Source organism: Diadema setosum, chromosome 14 (genome assembly GCF_964275005.1).
Source record: "Diadema setosum chromosome 14, eeDiaSeto1, whole genome shotgun sequence".
Taxonomy (NCBI): Eukaryota; Metazoa; Echinodermata; class Echinoidea; order Diadematoida; family Diadematidae; genus Diadema; species Diadema setosum.
In genome coordinates this window covers 38,554,017-38,577,438 of record NC_092698.1, presented here as the reverse complement: position 1 = coordinate 38,577,438, position 23,422 = coordinate 38,554,017, and the positions used below count along the sequence as shown (strand labels likewise).

The 23,422-nt window shown below is 37.9% G+C and overlaps 1 protein-coding gene across 1 annotated transcript; it reads left to right on the top strand.

Annotated features, from left to right (window-relative positions):
• Nucleotides 1–3,342: 3,342 nt before the first annotated feature.
• LOC140238345 (uncharacterized) lies at nucleotides 3,343–22,293 on the top strand. Its single transcript, XM_072318278.1, has 16 exons — nucleotides 3,343–3,430; nucleotides 4,230–5,513; nucleotides 10,769–11,023; nucleotides 11,259–11,371; nucleotides 11,898–12,129; nucleotides 12,697–12,813; nucleotides 13,566–13,687; nucleotides 14,308–14,454; nucleotides 15,658–15,843; nucleotides 16,529–16,936; nucleotides 18,280–18,462; nucleotides 18,870–18,976; nucleotides 19,675–19,958; nucleotides 20,262–20,328; nucleotides 20,749–21,007; nucleotides 22,030–22,293. Exons 1-16 carry the CDS (start codon nucleotides 3,343–3,345, stop codon nucleotides 22,291–22,293), a joined length of 4,116 nt encoding a protein of 1,371 aa, XP_072174379.1.
• The last annotated feature ends 1,129 nt before the right edge of the window (nucleotides 22,294–23,422 follow it).

The following is a 23,422-nucleotide window of genomic DNA, read 5'->3' as shown; positions in this document are numbered from 1 at the left end:
TAAAATCATTTCGTTGAAATGAATACTGCATTACCTGTTGCCATGCATATATCTGTGCATTTGTAGATTATCTTTGAACCGGATGAGGTATTTAGTAACAGATATCAACATTGTATGAGTATATATGTGCGTGTGTTCAATATTATGAATTCACATTAAAAATTGAAAATGAAAATGGTTGAAACATACTGCAAACTTTTTATTGCATTTCATAAATCGTTTTGACAGTATGTCTACATTCTTAAACTATACTTAAGTCTTTGCAACAACTATCGCAATAAGCAATATTCATAGTCCCTCTCCTTTCCTTGTGTAGTTTCTTTCACCCATTATAGACAGAATGCTTCCACAATGTCATTTATACCCCCACAGTGCCTGACTAAATAAAGCAAAACATAAGATGGAGACCCCACAATGTACCTCTTGTTCGTCCCCCGGAGCATCACACTATCATGACTATAGACTCCATAGTGTCATTTGTGTGATATTTAACACACTCATCGTGCTCATATCGCCCCAAAACCGGTCAGCATGCAAACTACAAAAGGGAAGAAATCTATACACTATTTTGCGCATGTTAAACTTCCTCTTTTGAAAGCTACCAAACTGCAGCGTTAATCACAGTTCATGCAACCAGTTTTATTTTTAGAGAATTGCATGTTCATAATTATATCATGTTTACTTTGTATATTTTGATAGTTGTTCGAATAAATGGAGATTTAACCTTGAATAAGTTGCAATGCTCAACACTCCCATCTATGATTCCTACCCAAAAGTATTCAACAATTCTGACATAAAGTCACGGGAGCGAATCAAACACAGTTGTTCAGGTGATGTATTAGAGTCTTCGTGATTATACGTGAACAGATCTGGGCCCTGTTTAATGAAGAGTTATGATTGATTATATAGTTGATTTCTATCATAAGTCTATGGCAGCCTGTGTGGTAAGGAAATTTATAATCGATTATATCTTTTGATAAAACGGGGCCCTGATCACATTTTGTAACATCCAACTATGAATCAACACTGCTTATATTCGCCCAGTATCATCATTGTATTAATTTATATCATAATCATCACTTAAAATACCCAGCCACATAATATTTCAATCTAACTTTACATTAGGATTTCAGTTAGATTACCCTGTCTGAGAAATACACAGACGTTTCTTTTCGGATGATTTGACAAACACTATCTTACAAAGTAAACAGTATTATACAGAACAAGTATAATACAAAAATAAAAACAAAATAAACAATTTTATGATCAAGTTCTGTTTCTCTCTTTTTCAGCATCGCTACATGAAATTACCAGGGTTACAGACACCTGAAAAATCATATTAACACTGCATGACGTCATGGGATTAAAATAGCTGCATTAAAAATCTCCATTGTGATACCGTCACGGGTCAGGGGAAGACTTTTTTCCCCACAAACAGCGTGTTTTCTTAATTCTGAAAGGTCTAGCTTGGAGTTGAATGCCATTTCTACTTCCATGGGGCCACAGTCGTAACAGTGACTTACTTAATACAAAGCTTCTACCCAAGCGCAAGGTGTCCCCGACAGCCCAGCGCACCCACTGCTCGGATGACTGATGCTCCGCGCAAACAGCCACTGCCATATCAAACTAGCAGAGTCCTTGTGAGTTTCTATGCTGTATTTTTGGTTTTAGATTTTGTCATCGTTGCACCGTATCGGAATATTTTGATATATCTATATAAGGTGCTGTTGTACTGGTTAGTCTTCCCAGTTCTACCACATTTGATTTGAATGCGGTGATCACTGCCATTCTAGGAACATGAAGAATACCTGGGTGAGGTATATGATAGCGGAAAAACTGATACCTTCAAATTAGACGAGGTGAACATTTCTCCCTATTTCGTCTAAAGTACATAATTCAATTAAGAATGGTTGATAAACGTTACTTTACGGTAGTGGTAGATTATTCAGTAACGTCATGTTCCCTACTAGTCTGTCTGCTGTCACCGCATGATGCCTTATAAGGTGAACTTCTTGGAACACTCCCATGAACGACATGCACGTTCTTGTCTCTACTACAAAAGTTTCATCATACATCATACAGGGCAACAATATGATCACTGTCTCCCAGTCCCTGCAAGTATTATTCAACTGAATTTGGATCTATTTACTGGCTTGCCAGACAATAATTTCATACTTCTACTTCCGCAATCCAACAAGTCAAGCGAGCAAAGCACTTTTGAATGAGAGGTGAGTTATACAAAGAGAACTCATTATAAAGAGGTATGAATTGGTGACGTCAAGCAAACTCACACCAAAAACATGACTATGTGCCGTGACACTGTCGTTATAAAGGCAAACTCCTGCAGTGTTTTTGTAAAGAAGAGTTAAGCTCTACAAGTGATTAGAACTGGTTGCCTCTTCCTGACCACATAATACAGTGTGTGGTTCTTGGTAAAGGTACCTCCCTGAATCATTTCGGTGTGGAAAATAGCTATTATTTGTGGCATTAAGATTTATTTCAATCAGTCGCGACACGCGATGCCAATTTAAAAAAAAAAAAAAATGTGTTAGGGCTATGTCGCATGCAACACTGAACAAGAATCATGTATGAGGGGTTCCCAATCATTGTGGCATACGCATACTAGTTTATTTCCTCTCCCCCCCCCCCTCTCTCTCTCTCTCTCCATTCCAAATAGTCGTGGTGGAAAGGGAATCACGCCTGAAGGTAGAGCTCCCTTCAGTCTACTGTTGTATGACTTGGAACAAGGATATGAACAAAAAAAAAAGGCTTACCACTGCGAGTAGACGGCATCAGAGTAAGTATGCATATATCGAGTATCAATTTATCATTGAATCTCACGTATTATCTTCCACCGTAAGTTCAGATTGTTTCAGCACATTTTGAATCCAAGTTACAGAAATATGATAAACATTTTACATGCAGTATGAGAATGTTCCAAACACTATGTGAATGCAAACAATGTTACTGCCGAAATGAGGTTCGGCATTTTTATTTGCATTGACAGTACGCTTCGGGGAAGCTACATTTTAGTTTGAGTCATTTTTTATTGAAGAAAATAACTGCCAATTCTAAAAGTGGTCATCATGTGTATTGCTCATACTATAATAATCCAGCTAACTATAAAAGTAAGCTCTTTTCATAAGGTCAATACACAATTTATAGGCTTGGTTAGCCAAGCAGATTTTGAGCATAGAGGTACAAGCTTACGACATCACAATTCTATGTAAGTAAAAATTATCAAAGTTTGTTATAAAAGTCGTGTTATTTTAACTGCTCAATGCGTTTCTATACAGCACACAGCGTGTAGCTTTTGACGAGATTACACACAAATCGCTCAACATGCTCGCCATGGAGTTGAAATCCTGGTTCTCTGTATTGGTTGCTCTGGTTCTGTGTGCGTTTCACCCGTCACAGTGTACAAATGGAGGTGAGAAGTCCTATAACTTCCAGGATGTATCAGCAACTCCTAAATAGTATCAATGTTCCTCATCTTAAACCATTCTGTCTGCTAGAATCTTACTTAAACTAGTATCAGTGAGATGAAGCTGCTCAAATGACAGTCTACTGGCAATGATACGCATTTCAAGGGGTTTTGTCGACTTCATTTCATTCTGATTTCTTTGTGTATTAATAATTGTTTTATGTGCTCCACTTGTGTCATCTTTGACAGATATTCGCTATAGTGATTCATGGCTTTAGTCGTAATTATCATTCTTATATGCTATCGCCATTGTTATAGGCCTATTGAATTATTATCTGACACACTGTAACAGATACTTCAAAACAGACATGTTTACACAACAATATTTATGTCACAACAGTTTTGGTATTAAAATAAATGCAAAGGAACTTAGTATAGAACCTCTGTCAGCTGTCTGTCGTTGTATGATAATTCGTTAAGTGTTTCCATTAAAAAGTTTTATATTTTAGGTGATAGTGTAACATTCTTGCTGGATTAAGAAACTTAGAAATGCACATGGAAATCATCATACAATATCAATTTGTGTTGTCTTGTTTTTAATGCGGAGTGCATTGTTGTAAAATGGTACCTTAATGTCTGACCATAAGATGATAATGAATTAGATGGACGGAAATAGATTGCAACTGGCTCGTTGCGTCAGAAATGTGGTGAAACCTGTAGACTGAATTTATGATACATTTTCTTTAAATTTGATGATAACAATACATGTATTCAATTAAGTGGTTCACATGACTCCTGTTTCCAGGTAGCCCGAGTGGATCCGTAGGCCAGCGATTTGTGTTCACCTTCCCTCAGCAGTACTACAGTAACTCGATATGTCGACTCTTCATGGCGAGCGCTTCTGGAGAAAGTGTCAGCGTCACAATCAATGCCCCACTAGACTCCCACCAACTCACACTGATAGTTGATGGAGTCGATGGAGGTAACTATACCCTACCGCAGAGTCTTTGCGCGGGGGGAACTGCAGGCAAAAGTCATTTGTCGACGATTGTTGTAGAGGCAGACGACAATATATCTCTACATGCCGAGGGAATTCACGAACTTTTAGCGGCCTCGGCAGATGCATTCCTGGTGCTACCTGAAAATTCCGTGGGATATGATTACATCATCGCCAGCTCCTCTCCAAACGAAGACTTCGATAAATCTCAGTTCTCCGTGACAGTTCTTGAAGACGCAACGTCCATAACTATCCATTTTAATCACGAATTTCAACATCTGTCTGAGACCCCTTTCGTGACGTACAGACCAAGTCAGCCATTGACTCTAACTCTTTCTCAATACGAATCGATTCAATTCCAGAGCTCGTCCGATTTCACGGGAACTCGCGTAAGTGCCAACAAGCCCATTTCCGTTTCCTCGGGAAACACATGTAACGTTGTGAGTCCCCAACACCCTAATGCCAATCACGATTACTTTGTGGAACAGCTACCGCCGATCGATAAACTTGGGTCTCGCTATATTATTGCTCCATTTGCAAATATCCCAAACGGGTTCGTCTTCAGGGTCATAGCCCCATACAACAACACAATCATTGTAATCAACGGCACATATTCTTTTACTTTGGAAGAGAATGCCTTCTACGAAGAGGACATCGAAACTTCTCAACCAATTCGAGTTGAGGCTACAAAACCTGTGCTCGTTGTCCAGTTCATGAAATCTCATTTCGAGGGTCCTCCGTCGTTTGAAAGTGGCCCATCTATGACACTAGTCTTGGCAGAAAACCAGTATTCCCAAGGCCCTGTAGTGTTCAATGCCATTGAGTACGATGACGCGTTTGCTACGGTGGTGATGCCAGCCGGAAGTACTTCCACACTGAGAGTCAACGGAGAAACAGTCACATCAAGCTCGTGGGAAGTTTTGGAGATGCCTTCTTTCGATTCAGTGATTATCTCTGGACAGTTGAGTGGAGCAGGGAGACACGTTGTAGAAAGCAGTGTGCCGTCAACCAACTTCGCAGTCTACATCTATTCACCAGGTTTATCAGCCAGTTACGCCACACTTGCAGCAATATGCTTCACATGTATTGAAGGTACGTGACATAAGCTTTTTTTTTGTTTGTTTGCTTGCTCGTTTGTAAGTCACTTCTATCTGCAATCTGTAACAGTATTCGTATTTCCTTTTTTTTTATTGAGAGCTGACATATCTATATGACATTTTATACCCCTTTACATCCATGACAGGAGATTGTTGATACAGAATTTTACCCCATTCAAAGTATTATTGTTATCTGTTATGACAACATATAATTCATGCGAAGAGTCAATTTTCGATCGATCTCATCCGATACTGAAAGTTACATGAAGAGTTGTGTTTAACATCAATGAACACATCACAACCTCATCTGAGTATGCTTCAAAATGTGGTTTAGGATGAGAATGTGATTTGCCTCTGCATGATCCTCATAAATCATTTGAAATGTAGTATGTACATTGTAACATATGAAAACTAAGTATAAACGATTGCAACAGATCGGTTCCAATAAAATGCATGTCTAAGTATAGTAGAAGCAATGGAACCACCACATTTACATGAATAACGCTGCTATCATTATGTTTTATGAAAACTACGTTTATGCACATTACCTGATTCTTCCTTTGGTTCATTTTCTGGTTTCACTCTTTGGCCAAATGACTGCTAAAGGATTAAAAGATATTTGTGTCTGCCATAAACGTAAATAATTGTTGTCTTCAGAGAAAGTTCATGCGTGATATCTTTATCGGTGATTGAAGAAATATTCACCAAACATTTCTCTCATACTCACTACATTGGAAAGTCTCGCTCACTCTATAAACCTGTGGCGTTCAATTTATTAATTCTTTGCATACAGAGCCGAAAATGACATCGACAGCAACGGATTTTACAACGGCAAACCCTGCAACTACTACCGAGATGTCTCCACGTCAAGCTACGACAGGTACATTTCATTAGAAACACGATTATTCGCAAAGCATTTCTGGAGGCCATAACATCACGTAAAGCTCTATATACGGACATGGTTGTCAATCCTTAAGACATTCTAAAGAGGAAATGTCACTTCATGCTCAAGTTTGATGTAATAGAGATAATTTGAACAACTGAAATCATGTAGTTTTCATTGGACATCAATTACGAACGTTATAACGGTGCTAGCACTATGATTTAAGAAAACTACGTTTATACACATTAGGTTATTCTTCCTTTGGTTCATTTTCTGCTTTTGCTTTTTGGCCAAATTACTGATAAAGGATTGAAAGATATTTGTGTCTACCATAAACGTAAATAGTTGTTGTCTTCAGAGAAAGTTCATGCGCGATATCTTTATCATTTGATTAAAGAAATCTCACCAAACAGTTCTCCCATACTACTTGACATGCCTTACAAAGTCTCGCTCATTTTGTACACCTTTTGTATTGAATCCATTGATTTTGTGCACGCAGAACTAAAAATGACATCGATGGCGTCAGAATTTACCACGGCAAATCTTGTAACTACCACTGAAATGTCTACACGTCAAACTACGACAGGTATATTTCAGTAGAAACATGATATATTCGCAAAGCATTTTTGGAGGCTATAACAACACGCAACGCTCTACGGACATGTGTCAATCCTTAAAAGACAGTCTAAAAAAGAAATGTCGCTCCATGTTCAATTTTGATGTAATAGAGATAATTCAAACAACTGAAATCATGTAGTTTTCATTGGACATCAATTACGAACGTTATAACGTTGCTAGCACTATGATTTAGGAAAACTACGTTTATACACATTAGGTTATTCTTCCTTTGGTTCATTTTCTGCTTCTGCATTTTGGCCAAATTACTGATAAAGGATTGAAAGATATTTGTGTCTACCATAAACGTAAATAGTTGTTGTCTTCAGAGAAAGTTCATGCGCGATATCTTTATCATTTGATTAAAGAAATCTCACCAAACAGTTTTCCCATACTACTTGACATGCCTTACAAAGTCTCGCTCATTTTGTACACCTTTTGTATTGAATCCATTGATTTTGTGCACGCAGAACTAAAAATGACATCGATGGCGTCAGAATTTACCACGGCAAATCTTGTAACTACCAATGAAATGTCTACACGTCAAACTACGACAGGTATATTTCAGTAGAAACATGATATATTCGCAAAGCATTTTTGGAGGCTATAACAACACGCAACGCTCTACGGACATGTGTCAATCCTTAAAAGACAGTCTAAAAAAGAAATGTCACTCCATGCTCAATTTTGATGTAATAGAGATAATTCGAACAACTGAAATCATAGAGTTGTCATTAGACATCAGTCACGAACGTATGTGCGTTCTGTATCGTCAGGTTGTCCTATCGTGATTTCGTTTAAAGTGCAATGTTATTCCATGTTAAGGTTTGACTTTCAGAATCGAGACAATGACAATTTGTGTCTACTACTATATAGTATAATCATCTGTAGAAAGTCTGCAGTATGATAACTCTATAGATCATCTAAATTGAAGAACTCTGTTCGATACAAACCCATGCTCACTGAATGGGAAAGACTCACTCATGCCATAAACCTGTCTTGTCGAATCTGTTAATTCTTTTCATACAGAAACAGAAATGACATCTACGGCGTCGGAGCTTACAACGGCAACTACCACTGAGATGTCTACACATCAAACTACAACAGGTATATTCCAGTAGAAACAAACATTGACAAACATACTTGTTTAGCACTGCTTTTGGACATAACAACACGCACATGAATTATTATTATTTTTTCTTTGCGGACTGGTTTCCTACCATAAGGAAGTTTAAGATGCAATATCACTCCATATGTGCATCACGATTTTTCTTACAATGGTTTTCTTTTTCTTTCTTTTGTTACTCGAGCCTACAGAGTGGGTGAACAGATAAAAAAAAAGACATTTTATATACTGTTATATATATATATATATATATATATATATATACATATATATATACATATATCTATATATATACATAATATGCGTCACACATTGTACACTTTATATGAAAAGAGAAAAAGTAAGTAGTGTCATTGTAATGTGGACGAGATGACGGATTACTATTTTGCATGCTTTGCCTTTTTATGGATATTTGGGAAACAGAAACAGAGAGCACAACCACAGTAACACCCAGCCAAGGTCTGATGAACGTAACAACCGAATCCTCGACACCTGGGATCCATAGAACTACGAGTGAGTTGCTTTAAGAATCGTGACTGGTCTAGGTTGCATGAGGCATGAGTCCTAATCTGGACATGAAAAATAAAGATGTCTATTAACGAAAAATATGGTTTATCCATAATGACCTCGCACAATAAGATCTTGGAATTCTGAACAGGAAGTTGATAAGAGAGATTTCAGGTGATTGAAATTACATTGAAAGCTATGATTTTCCCAGATAAAATACTGATGTCTTTAATTTCTTATTAGATGAACTCTTCGTGGTGTTGTAGTGGGTGGTCTCAGCTTGGTCATGTTTGTTCACCCCTGCTGTAAAGAACACAGGGTCCCACAGTGTGAAACCTCGTGTGAATCACAGTGTGAACACATTGTGAACACAATAAATCTCTCCACACTGTTAATTCGAGCAATTTAGCATTGTGAACACAAGATATTGTCAATCATCAATTCACAGTGTGAAACAGAACATTATTACGTGAACACTGTGTGAAAAACCCCACAACAATATGAAGTCATCTTCACACTGTTAAATTCGAACGTTTTCACATGGTGTAATATAGTATGTGAACACAATGAGAGCACACTGTGGGACACTGTGGTATTTCCAGCAGGGACAGTACAAACAGAATTCGAAACTTTCAAAGACACACGAAAGACAGAATTAGCAAGAACATTCGCTATTATTTGTGATTCTGTAAGCCTTTCTCAAATTGCACTGGTCAAAATATGGTTTAAACTATTGTACTACAATACGCTATAAATGAATGACTGAATTATATAGAGCTTCTTAGGTGAAATTCCTTCGTCATCAGTTAAGATATACAGGAACACCAATACATCCTGGCAACGCCATACGTCAAACATATAAACCCAGATGTACAACTGTACAATGCTGTACACTAACAATGATCGGTCCTTTGAAAATTGCCTTCAGGCACATTGGAACCCATATACAGTACACAATATTTCTTCATTGCTTCTTTATTTACAGAATATTATAAGATGCAAGGTTTTCACGTAGATGAATGATACCACTCTGCAAAAAAGGTAACAAGGAACATTGAGAGATATTTACAAGTAAACTTATGCATGTATTATAACTGCAAGTGCGTTGTGTATAAATATAAGAATATGCGAGATATATATATATTTATATATATAATGAAGAAATAAAGTGGTGATGCATTTCTTTTTGCCAATAAAGAATGAGTTTATTGTTAAGACTCTTGAAGAAGGAGGAGGTCGCTGAAAATTTGAGTCGAATAAACTCATTCTTTATTGGTAAAAAAAAAATACATTAAAACTACCAGTTTATTTCTTCATTTCTTCGTGGAGCCAATACGTGAATTCTCAACATGTTTATATATACATGTATATATATGTATATATATATATATATATATATATATTTAAATATATATTCATATATATTACCTTATGAAGTCTGTTTTTTCTAGTGCCCTCTTGCTCAGTACAAAATCCGTGTGTCCGCGGGACTTGTATCAACGATATTTCAAGGCAATCCCGCTGTCAATGTGAGGCTGGTTACACTGGTGCGCGATGTGACGTCATCATCATCGATACATCAGGTGAGTTTCCAATGTCAGGCTTTTACACGTAAGCGTTTCGGGCTCAAGTTCAAGTTCAAGTTGTTTTATTTCATCTTCAACAAATTGAGTATACAATGAATTATTTGGATATATAAATGATGTCACGAAATCAATATAACAACGTAATGAATATAACCAGTACAACAATAATATAATGAATATAATGACATGTAATAAAGACACAGGTGAATTGTTAACAGAGATGCAAATAAATGCCTCACCTTTATGGTAAACCCCGAAACAAATTGTTGGAAATGGAGGGGACTGCTAAAAAGCAGAACTTGAAGTATACATTCCCCTAAAAAAACAAAAACAAACAAACACACAGACCTTTCATATAAATTCAATAAATAATAGATAGATTAGACCTTGAGCAGCTTTTAATATCAGCATTATGGCCATCTGCCGGTTTATTCGATGCCTTAAATAGACTCTGTACGTATCTGTTAAAGACGAAACTAAAACTTTCAACAAAGTGTTGTAATCCAATTCTTTCTCCATCTGATTGTCGGCAGTTCCCCCTAGAGTGTCGGAGCACCCACTTAGCCAGACAGTGAATATGAACTCCACGGTCCAATTAACCTGCCGGTTTGAGCACGCGAGGCGCCATGACTGGTACAGAAATGACGTCATGATAGAAAACACCGAGAATTTGAACACGTTGATAATCTCATCCGTCACTGCGAGAGACATTGGATACTACTCCTGTCTTGGAGTCGGCTGGAATGATCAAATTGTGCAGACAAATAGCGCTTCGGTGTACGTTGAAAGTACGTCCGCAAGTCTAATCGAACAATAATACTATTCATCTCTTTTTCAACTATCTGACTCTGTTTGTTCCCTTGTATACACCTTAAATCTTTTCACTCCCGTTTATGTCTCTTTTTCGTTACTTCCTTACTTATGTTCTCCTTTTCATAAACTTGCAACGTAAGATAGAGTATGAGCTATCTGGCGTTCTTGTCAACTGGTCAATGACATCGAATATTCTATTCTATGTTTTAGACGTGGCGAATATCCAGGTGACCGGAGCACGGTTTGACATCACCTTTACCGAAGACCTGAGGGACCCGTCATCAACAGGCTTTCGGGAAACAGCCAATAACATCAGCAGCTTTGTGAGTATGACGTCAGAATCGGTGACAGAATAACAATATTCAAGTTGTTAATCCCATAGCTTTGTGTACATATGCATATCTATCTGCATTGAAACAATGACGTGTTTCTACGAGTGTTTATTTATCATATCACAAATCATTTCCTCCACTTATTCATTTTATCCACAACCAGGTTCAAGCACCCGAATTGAACATGTTTTGTTTGTGTTCAAACTTTCCTCTAAAAGACATGAAATGAATGAAGACATTGGTAACTTGAATGAATAAATACATCGAATACGGATGTATATTGTACATAATTATGATTATGTATATGATATCTACATTTGTACCGTGCTTTGATAGATAATTATGAAGAAATGTTAATTCTATGTATGCAAGAAAGAATGAAACTTATATTCATGACAGTCGTAGTACACACTATTGCAAATAATGTGATTTGTTAAAGCGTACACTTTTGAGTGATTTCGAATCAATGATGGAGATTGATAGAGAGATTCATGCGACCTTCTTGTCCTATACACAGGTGGAAACAGGTTTGATGTCGGCCAACAACGCCTACTTCGAGACGCCACCTACGGTTGTTTGTAGCAGACTGACGAGTGGGAGCGTCGTGGCCGATATGAACATCTTCATTGAGGGAGATCCAGACTCATCAGCTGTGACATTAGAGAGTCAGATTCAAGAGTCAATGTCTAGCCTTGCCGACATGTCAAATGGCTATCTCGATGCCTCTACGATTCGAGTTCAGAACAAGGGTGAGGGGCTGGTAGTCATCGTTGTGTATGTGTGTGTGAGTAGGTTTGTGTGTGGGTTGGTCAAAAAAAGAAGAAGAAATGCTGCTAATATGAAACGAGGATGTAAAAGGAGTAGTAAAATCGAGAAAAGAGTATTGTTTTGTAAATTGCATGTGTATTTGTGTGTGTGTGTGTGTGTGCATGTATGTGCGTTGTGCGTGGTCCCATGCGTTCTTGCGTTGGTGCGTATGCATGTCTTGCTTGTATATCTTTACATTAAAAAAAAATAACCAATTGCACCAAAAAAAAATATATATTTCGGCAGCCTTTTGAATGTCGTGAATGTCTCAGTTGTTGTATGTGTGTGTGTTTGACCGCCCGTGCAAATTACTGCTTGTCCATGTGTATGTGTATAAGTGTATGAAGGTGCGGTAATGTCGCTTTGATATCATTTGTGGTGTAAATTGCATTTTGAAGAGAGTAATAATAGCATCAGCGTTGATCAGAGTGAATCAATCGATATCATTTGAACTGACGAAACACCAAAGTACTTATTATGTCGAACAATATTCCAATGCTTACACACAGCTATCTGTCTGAATACAACGTGGAGCTCTCCACGATTCGGAGATGTTGTATTTCCAGTGGGAGAAATCAATACGTGGGCCAACTCCACGGGTCTCTGTCCTTTCAACTCCACCCGCCGTAAGTTTCCATAGATTGTCCGATACTTTTTACCCTACAGGCATTATTATTGTCCCAAGTATATCATCATTTCTTTAATATTGCGTTATAAAGTTCGATTTTTTTTCAGCTTATTTTTAAACATTGATTCCATTTATCATTTTTATGTAAACTCTTATCCCAAATTTGGTACCGATAACTGGAAGGCACAAAATATATGACACATTATTTTAACAGCAATACCACATTCTATCATTTTGATGAGTGAATATTAGCTTCTGGGATTACGGTAATCATCACGTATAACATAGACTAGTTTAGCATCTAATTACTACATACAGTAATAATTTTCACTTAAATGTATGTTCTCAGAGATTCATTCTAGGTAGAAAATTCCTGTTTGCATATATTCGTTTCATTTCAACGTTCGTTTTACCATTCAAACATGAAATCATGACAGTTAACAAATTTCTCTAATTCTTAGCCATAGTGAGCTTTAGATCTGCGACGCGAACGCTAAGACGACGCTGCTTCTCGCGCACGTGCAGAACATCATTTTTGGCCCAATTAGCGTCTAAGCGTTTGCGCCACGAATCTAAAGCTCGCTAATTGCTCCTAAAAGGAGACTGTTGTTCTCACATAATGTCTACTTCGTATATCTTTCATTAATGTTGCACTTTTTAGCACATCAACCAATCGCGATCAAAAGAAGACTGTTGTTCTCACATAAGATGTCTACATCGTATATCTTTCATTCATGTTGCACTTTTTAGCACATCAACCAATCGCGATCGCAAGGTGCGTTGGAGATTACATTTCCCAGAGCACATGGCAACCCGAAGACAATTGTGGACCAATCAGGAACGTGACTGAACTTCTCATGGAGTTGTCTCAAGTCAGTTTACTTATTTAATCCTTTAAAACAAAAACAACAACAGCAGACCAAACTACATAAATGTATATATATTTCGCATCGCTTTTCAGGCTTATGAAATACATCAGAAATACATTTCCTTTTAAATATATTATTATTTATTTCCTCAGAAATATTTTTCCTTCCTCCATCTTTTTTTTTCTGTGCAAAATTTTTCTGTCTGCGCTTATACTTGCAAGGTATCTATTATCCTAAGCAGTAATAAGATACGCAAACGCCAATTGTTATTTTCAATTGTACATGCTAAATTGTTTCTTTAGACCGATGTTTGTATCATTTCTTGTATGTAAAGTAAAGTATTGTAGTTTTTTTAATGTTCTTTTTGTAAACTAAATACATTTCAGCCTCTGAGCTTCTGCTTTCAGTCAATAAATCACATCAATTTAATTCGGTCAAAAAAATTACCAATAATTTTTTCCCCTTTTTTTACTTTCCTCCTACGTTGTTGCCTCTTTCGGTCTTTCGTGATATCTACTCTTTTCCCATACATAAACATTTTTTTTTTTCCTGGCAATGCTTCAGTAGCTAAGTCGACAGCATTCCCTTCATGACCTGTATGTTTATCAACCTGTAATTTACAGACACAGATTACTGAAGAATCGGTTGGTGACGTAAGTGAGCAGGTTGCAGAGATTACAACCAACACTCAGAGTGTCACTGCAGATGACGTCATCCTCGTTTCCGAACTTTTCACGAGAATTGCCGATCTGAACACCACTGACCCTGCCGTACGTACAAGCTCATTTTCATCGTAGTTCTTCGTAAGGATGTATTTAAGGAAAGTAGCTGTGTTGATATTTTGTTGTGCCTCCATTCCGATAATAAATCAAATGGCTGTTGAAGTCACACTGACCAACATTGAGCTATGGTCACAAAAGCCTGAAGGAAGGAGAATCAGACTTTAGATGCAATCAGGAGTGCGTAATGAGCATGCATATACAGGAGACCTCGGGATGATTTTCAGACGTCTACATTTGAACAACTATTAATTTGTCATACTGGGTACAGAGTTTCAGAATTTACATAATGATTGGGATGAGGAATAAGAATATTTGCAAAATTTATAACAAATTTCAACGAACAAGGATAATGACATGATGGCAGCTTCACCACAAGAATGCATGAGTATATAGGGGCTCAAGCAAGCAGAACAAAAGAAGAAAGCATGCATAAATTCTACACAGGTGAACTTGTTATTGGAATGGAATTACATTGCTACATATCTGAAATATGTGAAATTCCTATGTCATCATCCTTGTTCAGTGTAATTTGTGTGTATTTTCAGAGTATTGGTTTCTCTGCTCAAGGTCCACGATGATTTCACAAATCCATACATGGAGCTTTCCATTTATTCGCAACGTGATGTGAAATAATGGAAATCGTCTGGAATGTCCCTTTAACACAAAAGAGGGGATTTCCACACACAATAAGATAACCTGCTTCATAATGAGACCGAAAACATTTGCCTTTCAAAACGTGTTCATACTTCGAAATTTTCTGTGGGCGGTATCTAAAACTGCTAAATCTTCAAAACTTTGAAGAACCTTGTTCTGGTTTTTTTTTTTTTCCCGCAACTTCGATATCTTCATCGGATAGCAATGTTTGTCAGATTGAAGGCTCAAAAATTGTAAGAAACCTAACTTTCTCTTCTCTGCTCAGGTTGGAGAAAACCTGAGGAGAATTTTTGAAATAAATGTCTTGTCAATTGTGACATTCATTCATATTTCTCGAGGGGAAAAGAGAATCTCAATGATCATTAATTTTTAGTCCACATAGAAAGGCAAGCACTTTTCTTTTTTTTTCTTTTTTTTTTGCTATATAAAAAGTAGGTTTCCAATATGGATATCGTCTAAATATCTTCCACCTTAATATGTTTATCCTATATACCAAATGAGAGGCAGTAGTATTAAAAGTTACGTTACGTCTTTCAGGTGACGGAACATGCTACCAGAATTGTCAGCAACCTTGCAGGAGTTTCGGCGTCCGCGTTGATGGCAGCAGAGAGTGAAAACGGAGCGGTCAGTGATGTCGTCGAGGCGTTCCAAAAACAGCTGCGGGAAGTCCCCTTGTCCGAGGGCGAAATCCTGAACATTGCGCAGCCGAATGTAGCGGTGCAGGTGAGACTTCCTCCTCGTGTGAGTCGAAAAGGAGAAACTGATTTCAGAGATGTTATTCACTTGCAACATGTCTTACTTACTTAACTGTGAGGCTACAATGAGTTTTCGTACTCTATAACTCCACATCTACATCATCTTTAGATATCAACTGCATGCAACCATAATCAATCCTTATTGCAAGACAACGAGTAGATTAGAGTAGGCAATTCTTGACAAACGAGAAATTGCCTATAGTGTTAAGTGTGTGTGTGTATGTGTGTGTGTGTGTGTGTGTGTGTGTGTGTGTCAAGGGTATACAAGATGAGTATCTATATGCAAGCACTGTCACTTCGCAGTTTTTGAACAGAATATTTCGCATTAAACAGACGTCATGTAATGAAACACTGCTACCAAATTTGAAGACGAAAGCAGTAAGCCCACAAAATATTAGACGCTTGTCTTTGTTTTGTTCAAGAGGCGACTAATGTCCTTTTTTTTTTACTGCTCCATTTATCTCATCCATGGCATCACGAAACGTCATCCAAAAGAGATCTAATGGGTTGCTGCCCGAATCGACCAGGGAGGAGAGAGGATCTCTCCATGTCCCGGATTCTGTGGTTATTTGTGTTCACCATATTTCATATCATACTCTTGCCCTGGCATGACCCTATATCCTAACTGTTCGAAACTTGTGATCCACACACAGATTCAAAACATCCCCTCTGACACACTTGGAGACGGCATACAGCTCTCGCTGTCTGGCTCCACCGAAGCTGATCTAACAATGACTAACTTCATCACGGAATCCTCAAGTGGAGAAAATGGCGACAATGGCGATGCCGAGCTTATTGCTGGGGTTGACATTCCTCAAGAGATCATTAACACCCTGACTGAATCTGGATCAGGATCCACAGCTTTGCCTGATAATATCCGGGTCACCCTAGTTGTGTTCTCGACTCCTGCACTGTTCATCTCCACGGAGCTTCAAAGCATTAATGAGCAAAATGAGGATTTCAATCGCACGGTCAACTCACCCGTATTGGCCCTGTCCATTGGGGAAGGCAGAGTGTCAAATCTCACTGTACCAATTGATTTTACCTTTTCTACGCTCATGGTAAGTATACTTGCAATTTTTTCTGTGTATACAATTCTAGAGTGTATTTGTGTTAGAGAGTATAGTCCAAAAAAGGATCAGACGCCTGGTAATTCTACTATTGTTGAATGCTATTAAAATGTTTGTTTTGTGATGTCAAAAATTAATAACGATGATTTATGGAAAAGGACAATGTTTTTGATCTGATCAATAAAATCCACAAATATAGAATAAATATTGACCTAAATTTCACCCCTTAGTTCATACGCTTTGTACTCCTTTCAACTGGCTATCAAAGTGATAAAAAAATTCACTACAAACACCACTTTCAATGAAAACGCACTTTGCACATCAAAATCAAATAGAGCAATTATTCGAATAATTGCCTCCTGATGATTTTGTTTGAAACCTCTGTCAGGTCAATGGAAAGAATATGCTGTACTTTCAAAAGAGTACTGAATTTGAAATATTTCTTCTTTGACTCTCATCCTAACTACAATATCTGTCTTCCCCTTAAGGAGTTTGCGTCAGCCATGTGTTGACAATACTCTTCACCTTCATCTCTTGACTCTGATAAACAGGATGATTTTTTGAGCTACAAACGTGTTTTTTTTTTTTCCAAGATATTCCATATAAGTATTGATGTATCTTTTTGCTACGACTATCACTATACACATGTACCTGCACTAAAGCATCGTGATCACTTTATCAGTTCATTATATGTAAATATACATTATGGGGAACCCTGGTCTCCCATAATGCTGGTCAGTGATTGGTTATAATGCAATCACGTGACTAATGCAGCGAGGATCAAAATCGTAACATTTCGAGCAGTGGTGTCACGTCGGTAATACAACTCCGAATTTGACAGGCTACCGACGGGGCTAGAATAAAATGAAGTGTGTTCATGTAGACCATGTAATATAACAAATATCCCCTTTTCTATCGTTGTTATATGACACTCCATAATTTGTTGAGAGTTATATTTTCCCCTCGAGACAATATTTTCCCGAAGTGGGCAGGGCTGAATGAAAATACTGCCTAGTGTCTCTAATATGATCTCTTGGGGGAAAATGTAACTCCCTCGGGGATGTCTAGTGCAATATTACTCCTTTAAAAAGACATTATCTGTATGATAATTTGTGGTCCTCGACTCGAGGTCTGCACGATATTGCTGCCTCCGAGACCGACACAGACTGTTAAAAACTTTCCGCGACCAGTGACTGCTACGCATTGGACGTTACATATTAAAACATGCCCTATACGAACATTTTTTTTTTCAGTAAGCGTGAGAGCAAGGAGATCTCACCGAACAGTTTAATAACACCTTGGCTTAAACTCAGTCCCCTTCTCCTTTGTAACAGCCCGGCTACGCGAATCCACTGTGCTCCTTCTGGGATATTGATTTAAACGACTGGTCGCAAAAGGGATGCTCACTGGTCTCCAGTTCGCAAAGCTCTTCTGGTCAGGGATCAGGGGATGGAATCTCTGGCGTGGAGACGATCATGTGTGAATGTGATCATTTGACGCACTTCGCCGTGCTCATGGTAAGAATTCTCTTAGTTCTCTTCCTTTCTCTTTGTTTCTCTGTAGAGTATCTGTAACACACTTTTCCTTCTATCGTCTAACTGTGTACTTGTTACTTAAAATCTTGATTCTGGACTGTCAGGATTATGTGTCTATTAAATCGTAACTTTACATACCTGTATCGAGTAAGGCTGTAAAGGGGACTAGTTTTGCAGTGGAGATTGTATATCCACACTGGAAAGTTAGAACAAGTTACTTTAAAGATAGTGGTCAACATGGTAAAAGCCAATTAATCACTTTTGTCATTTACTTTGTTACTTGTTCAGTCGTGTTTGTGTGTCAGTGTGTGTGTGTGTGTGTGTGTGTCTGTCTGTCTGTCTGTCCATTCTAATAACAAATGAGCGAATTGTCATGCTTCTTCTTGCAGGATACCAGTGGTGGCACGGACCCGGTGTATAGAGTCCTCAGCTATATTGGTTGTGGAATATCCGTACTAGCTCTTCTCATCACGTTGTGTACATACCTGTGGAATAAGTAAGTCAAACTTTTCTACATCTCTAAAGTAATGCTATATGTGCCCAATATGTTTACCTCCGTTTTTAGCAATCACTAATTTTCTAGTCTCGGGTTAAACACTCATTCAATGGACGCGGGTCTGCATTATGAACAGCCTGGAGAGATATACACACATCGTGGTACTCAATCTATTGCATCATTTCTAGGACGTCTATGAAGGTTGATATTTTTATTAGAAATCTGCATGCTCTCTATGTAGGCCTATACGGAAGTGACTGTTATAAAACAGATATGCACGGGTGATGAGTGAAACATCAATCTTTGGCGTCCTAAAAAGTATTCCACCTGTTCAAGCCTCTACAAAAAATGTTTACGCTAGTGAAAAACATTGTCTACCTGCCGTCGCAGGCAATTATTTTATATTTGTACACTTACTCCTTTGTGTCTTACACCTTTTCGGTTTTGTTTCTGGTTTTTTTTTAAATGCTAATGTTTACTCCATGCCATGAAAGGGGGGGGGGAGCTTCAATATGTCTCACAATAATTGATTTATGCATTCTTATACCAATGCGCCTGACTCATTGCATAACTCATGACATCATCTTTTCTTTTCATTTTGGAAGCCTACCCTCCCCCCCCCCCCTTTATGGCTGACATAAGTTGCAGTCTTTAAAAACCGAAGAGGTTTCTAAAAAGCCAGTGTGTTTTTATTTCAGGGAGCTGAGAAAGACCCAGACCCAGAAAATCCTCATCTGTCTGTGCACTACGCTGCTGTGTCTCTATGTATCATTCATCATCATGGTGTCTCTGGATACAGTCACAGGTCGAGCTGAGATCACGATAGGTCCGTGTGCAGTGATGGCGGCGGTCGTCCACTACTTCATCTTGTCCTCGATCACGTGGATGGGCGTGGAAGGATTTAACATCTATCTCGGTATCGTCCGAGTCTTCCAAACCTACATTCCTGGCTTCATGATAAAAGCAGCTTTCGTCGCGTGGGGTGCGTAAATATACTGTGTGTATGTGTGTGTGTGTGTGTGTGTGTGTGTGTTTAAACGTGTGGGTGTACACACGCGTATTAGGCATTTTTGTAAATATATATCACGTGTACCTGGTATATTTCACCACAAATACAGGTGCCTGTTTTGTATTACTTTAACCACCCATTAGTTTTTGCTGTGATATACAAATTAATACAAGTACAAATTTCGTAAATAGCTTTCACTTATAAAATGTATTGCTTTTTATAAATGGAAGTTTTCAACTTTCTCTCATTCCTGCACCGTGGAACCATTGCAAACAGGGTTACCCGCCGTCATAGTGATTGTTACTGGGGCCATCGCTCGGGAATACTACGCCACTCGTGACGTGTAAGTTGCGTAACAGTCCACAGATTGTCAGTCTCATTTGTTTTCATGTGGTAATGTCGTTACTAAATGTTACTTTGAAATATATTTCCTTTGAAAAAAAAAAGACACCGTTTGCAATAGTCTCGTAATATCAGGCCCTGAATGACTGTAGAAATAAAATAGTATGTGCGTATATTAAATTTGCATGATTATAAAAGTTTCACTTAAAAGCAGAACTTTTGTAACGATGAGATTGCTAAGATAATCTTGTATGGGTATGGACTTTGACTGATTTCATGTGACCACTAGCTGTCATCTGGAATATGTTTACAAACCATCATGTGGTCGGAAGGATCTAAGTCTCCTTCGGATGATTGATATCTCTGCTACGTGATGTTAAGTTTTTCTCTGTGGTGATGGTTTTTCGTTGACACTACACAGCTGTTTTCTTGGTTACTGGGCCCGAGTTGGAGGCCTCCTCATACCTATGGCTGTCATCCTCACCATCAACATCGTCATCTTCCTGATGGTGATGTGGCGACTCCACACCTCCGCCAAGGCTTTCGTTGAGAATAAAGTGAGCTACAGAAAGCAGAGGCAGGACGCCATCTCTCGACTGCAAAACGCCATCTGTGTTTCGGTTCTCCTTGGGCTAACTTGGGTAACTGGCTACCTTCTCCTGATTGATGGACTCAGACAGGTTCGTCACTTTTAGCTTGAAATTCTTCCTTTTGAGGCAGAGAGGAGGAGATGTTAGTATATTTTACGTTCAATTCTGCACAACGTACGAAGGTTGTAGCATGGAGCTACTTGGTAGCTCCATGGTTGTAGCACTGCAGAAGTACATATGCACTATTAACGGTGTTTCTAAACTGTCATTCATAGATCTTTCAAACACTGCAACAGGAAGAGTGCACCTAGAACGATGAGTTCCTTCATTCTTGATGAACCGTACTCTCTATTTGCCGTGATGATCCTGTCAGCGATGAAATAAGCAGCTCACCTGTTCTGAATGAAGGGACATTAGTGTGGCGGAGACTTCTGTCGCCGTAATAATAATAATGCTAATCCTAATCCTAATAATAATAGTAATAATGATGATAGTAATAATAATGATAATAATAATATTAATAGTAATAAAATGTTTAGTTTTGAGATTTATGGTGATTGTGATCGTTATCTTAGCTGAATTGTTTAATGTTCATAACCCTTTTGAATTCACCAAGATTTTTTTTTCTAAGACTTAACTTCTTCACTCCCAGACCTCTATATATGTTATTTTTGGTATACCTGAGCCTACCGTGTAGCCTTACACTTTTGTACTTTTTTAGATATTTTTATCAACACAACATGGAGCTCACTAAATTGTTCATCTTTAATAATAAGCGGCACGAGTCATTCTCCTGCTCATGTATGACATTTTATAAGTGGACAATACGCCTTGCTCTTTAGCAGTCCCCTCCATTTCCAAAAGTATTGATTTGGTATTGTCATATCAAGTTACATCATCTATCATACTACAGTTCAGCATTTTCCTTAGTTATAATAATTGTACTGATTTTGTGTAATCATGTCCAATAAACTTAATGATTTATTGCAGGTGCATTTTTGTTGGAAATGAAATAAATGAGATATGAAATGATTCATTTTTCGTCATTAAATGCCATTACAGATTATTCAGACTCATGACGAGTGCTGGGTTTTGTCGTTTATTCCCGGCAGGTGGTAGAAGTCATCTTCATCATCGTGAATTCTCTTCAAGGTCTCTTCATTTTCCTTCTTTATTGTTTGCGAGTTGCTCGTGTCCGAAGACTTTGGGGCCTCACCTGCTGTGACGATGGATGGATCAAAGATGCTACCACCACTTCAAAGATCACCTCAACTTCCCTGGTTTCACAAACCCACGACCTTGGCGGAGAGCTTTACTCGGGTGCGACTGTGAACCCCACGTATGACATCGGTCCTTATGAAGAGGCGCCACTTTAACAATTGATCATTCCCTCGAGCTAATCAACCCGGATAGATGCCAATTAAAAAAAAAAAAAAAAAAAAGCCTTTGTGATGACCAATCGGATATCCTATCATCATAGATGGGCATTTGTTTCAGTTTGCATTAAGAACATAAACCGAAACACATTTTTGAATTACAAATACAAAGCTTCTATAGATATGCAATGTGACGTTAGAAAACCATAGGGCTTGAGATAACTGATATGTTGCGTTCACGTATTCTCCTGCCCGTTCTGTTTATGGTGAGACAGATGTTAGTATAGATGTATGATGTTAGTATGGAAGTATAAATATAGACAGACATTATAGAGTTTCAAATACCAAATATCTTAATTTTGATGCTTTTGTTTAAAGAACCAATCGTTCATACCTTCCGATGGAGATGGTTAGAATACGTCAAAACTCTACCAAGAATGTTACTAAACAATAGGTTATGCTATATCACACTGTTGTATTGAATTTTGTAATTTATGCTCCCAGGTTTTCGTGGAATGAACCCAACAAGTCTTGCTTTCTTTACATTCCTCCCAATTTTCCAGCATTTTCAAATTCAAACTAATTAATAACTGATATATTTTGTTTATTGTTCATTGTAATCTTATAAATGCAGTGATTTCCTGTAAAATTTGTATCTACATTTTTCTATTGAAAATGGAACACACATAATGTATGTAAAAGAAAAAAGAAATTGTATTTCATTGTCTTGCCGCATGCAAAATGATATGTAAATGATTAAATACTAGTAGAACGCAAAAATGGCAAATGTTGTAGCAATATTCTCGAAATTTTGAAAGCCAGCTGCCTGCGTAAATAACTTAGAGTATCACAGGACACTTCTCGTGTCCGGTGGGATCGTGAGTTGAGGAGCGTGTGGGTGTCTGCAGGGGCCATGGTGTCTCCGTGCTCTAGAAACGCCCTTTGAGAGCGTGTAATTTTCATACTTACAGCATTCGGATTTTTATATGGTTATAGATATATTTACTTTTTATATTTATATCTATGCTTCTACAATTTTTTCGTTATATTGTGCACATTTTTAGAAATGAAATTGTGCTTTTGAATCGTTTTAGCATGTATATTGTTTCTTTTTATGGGATGAATAAAG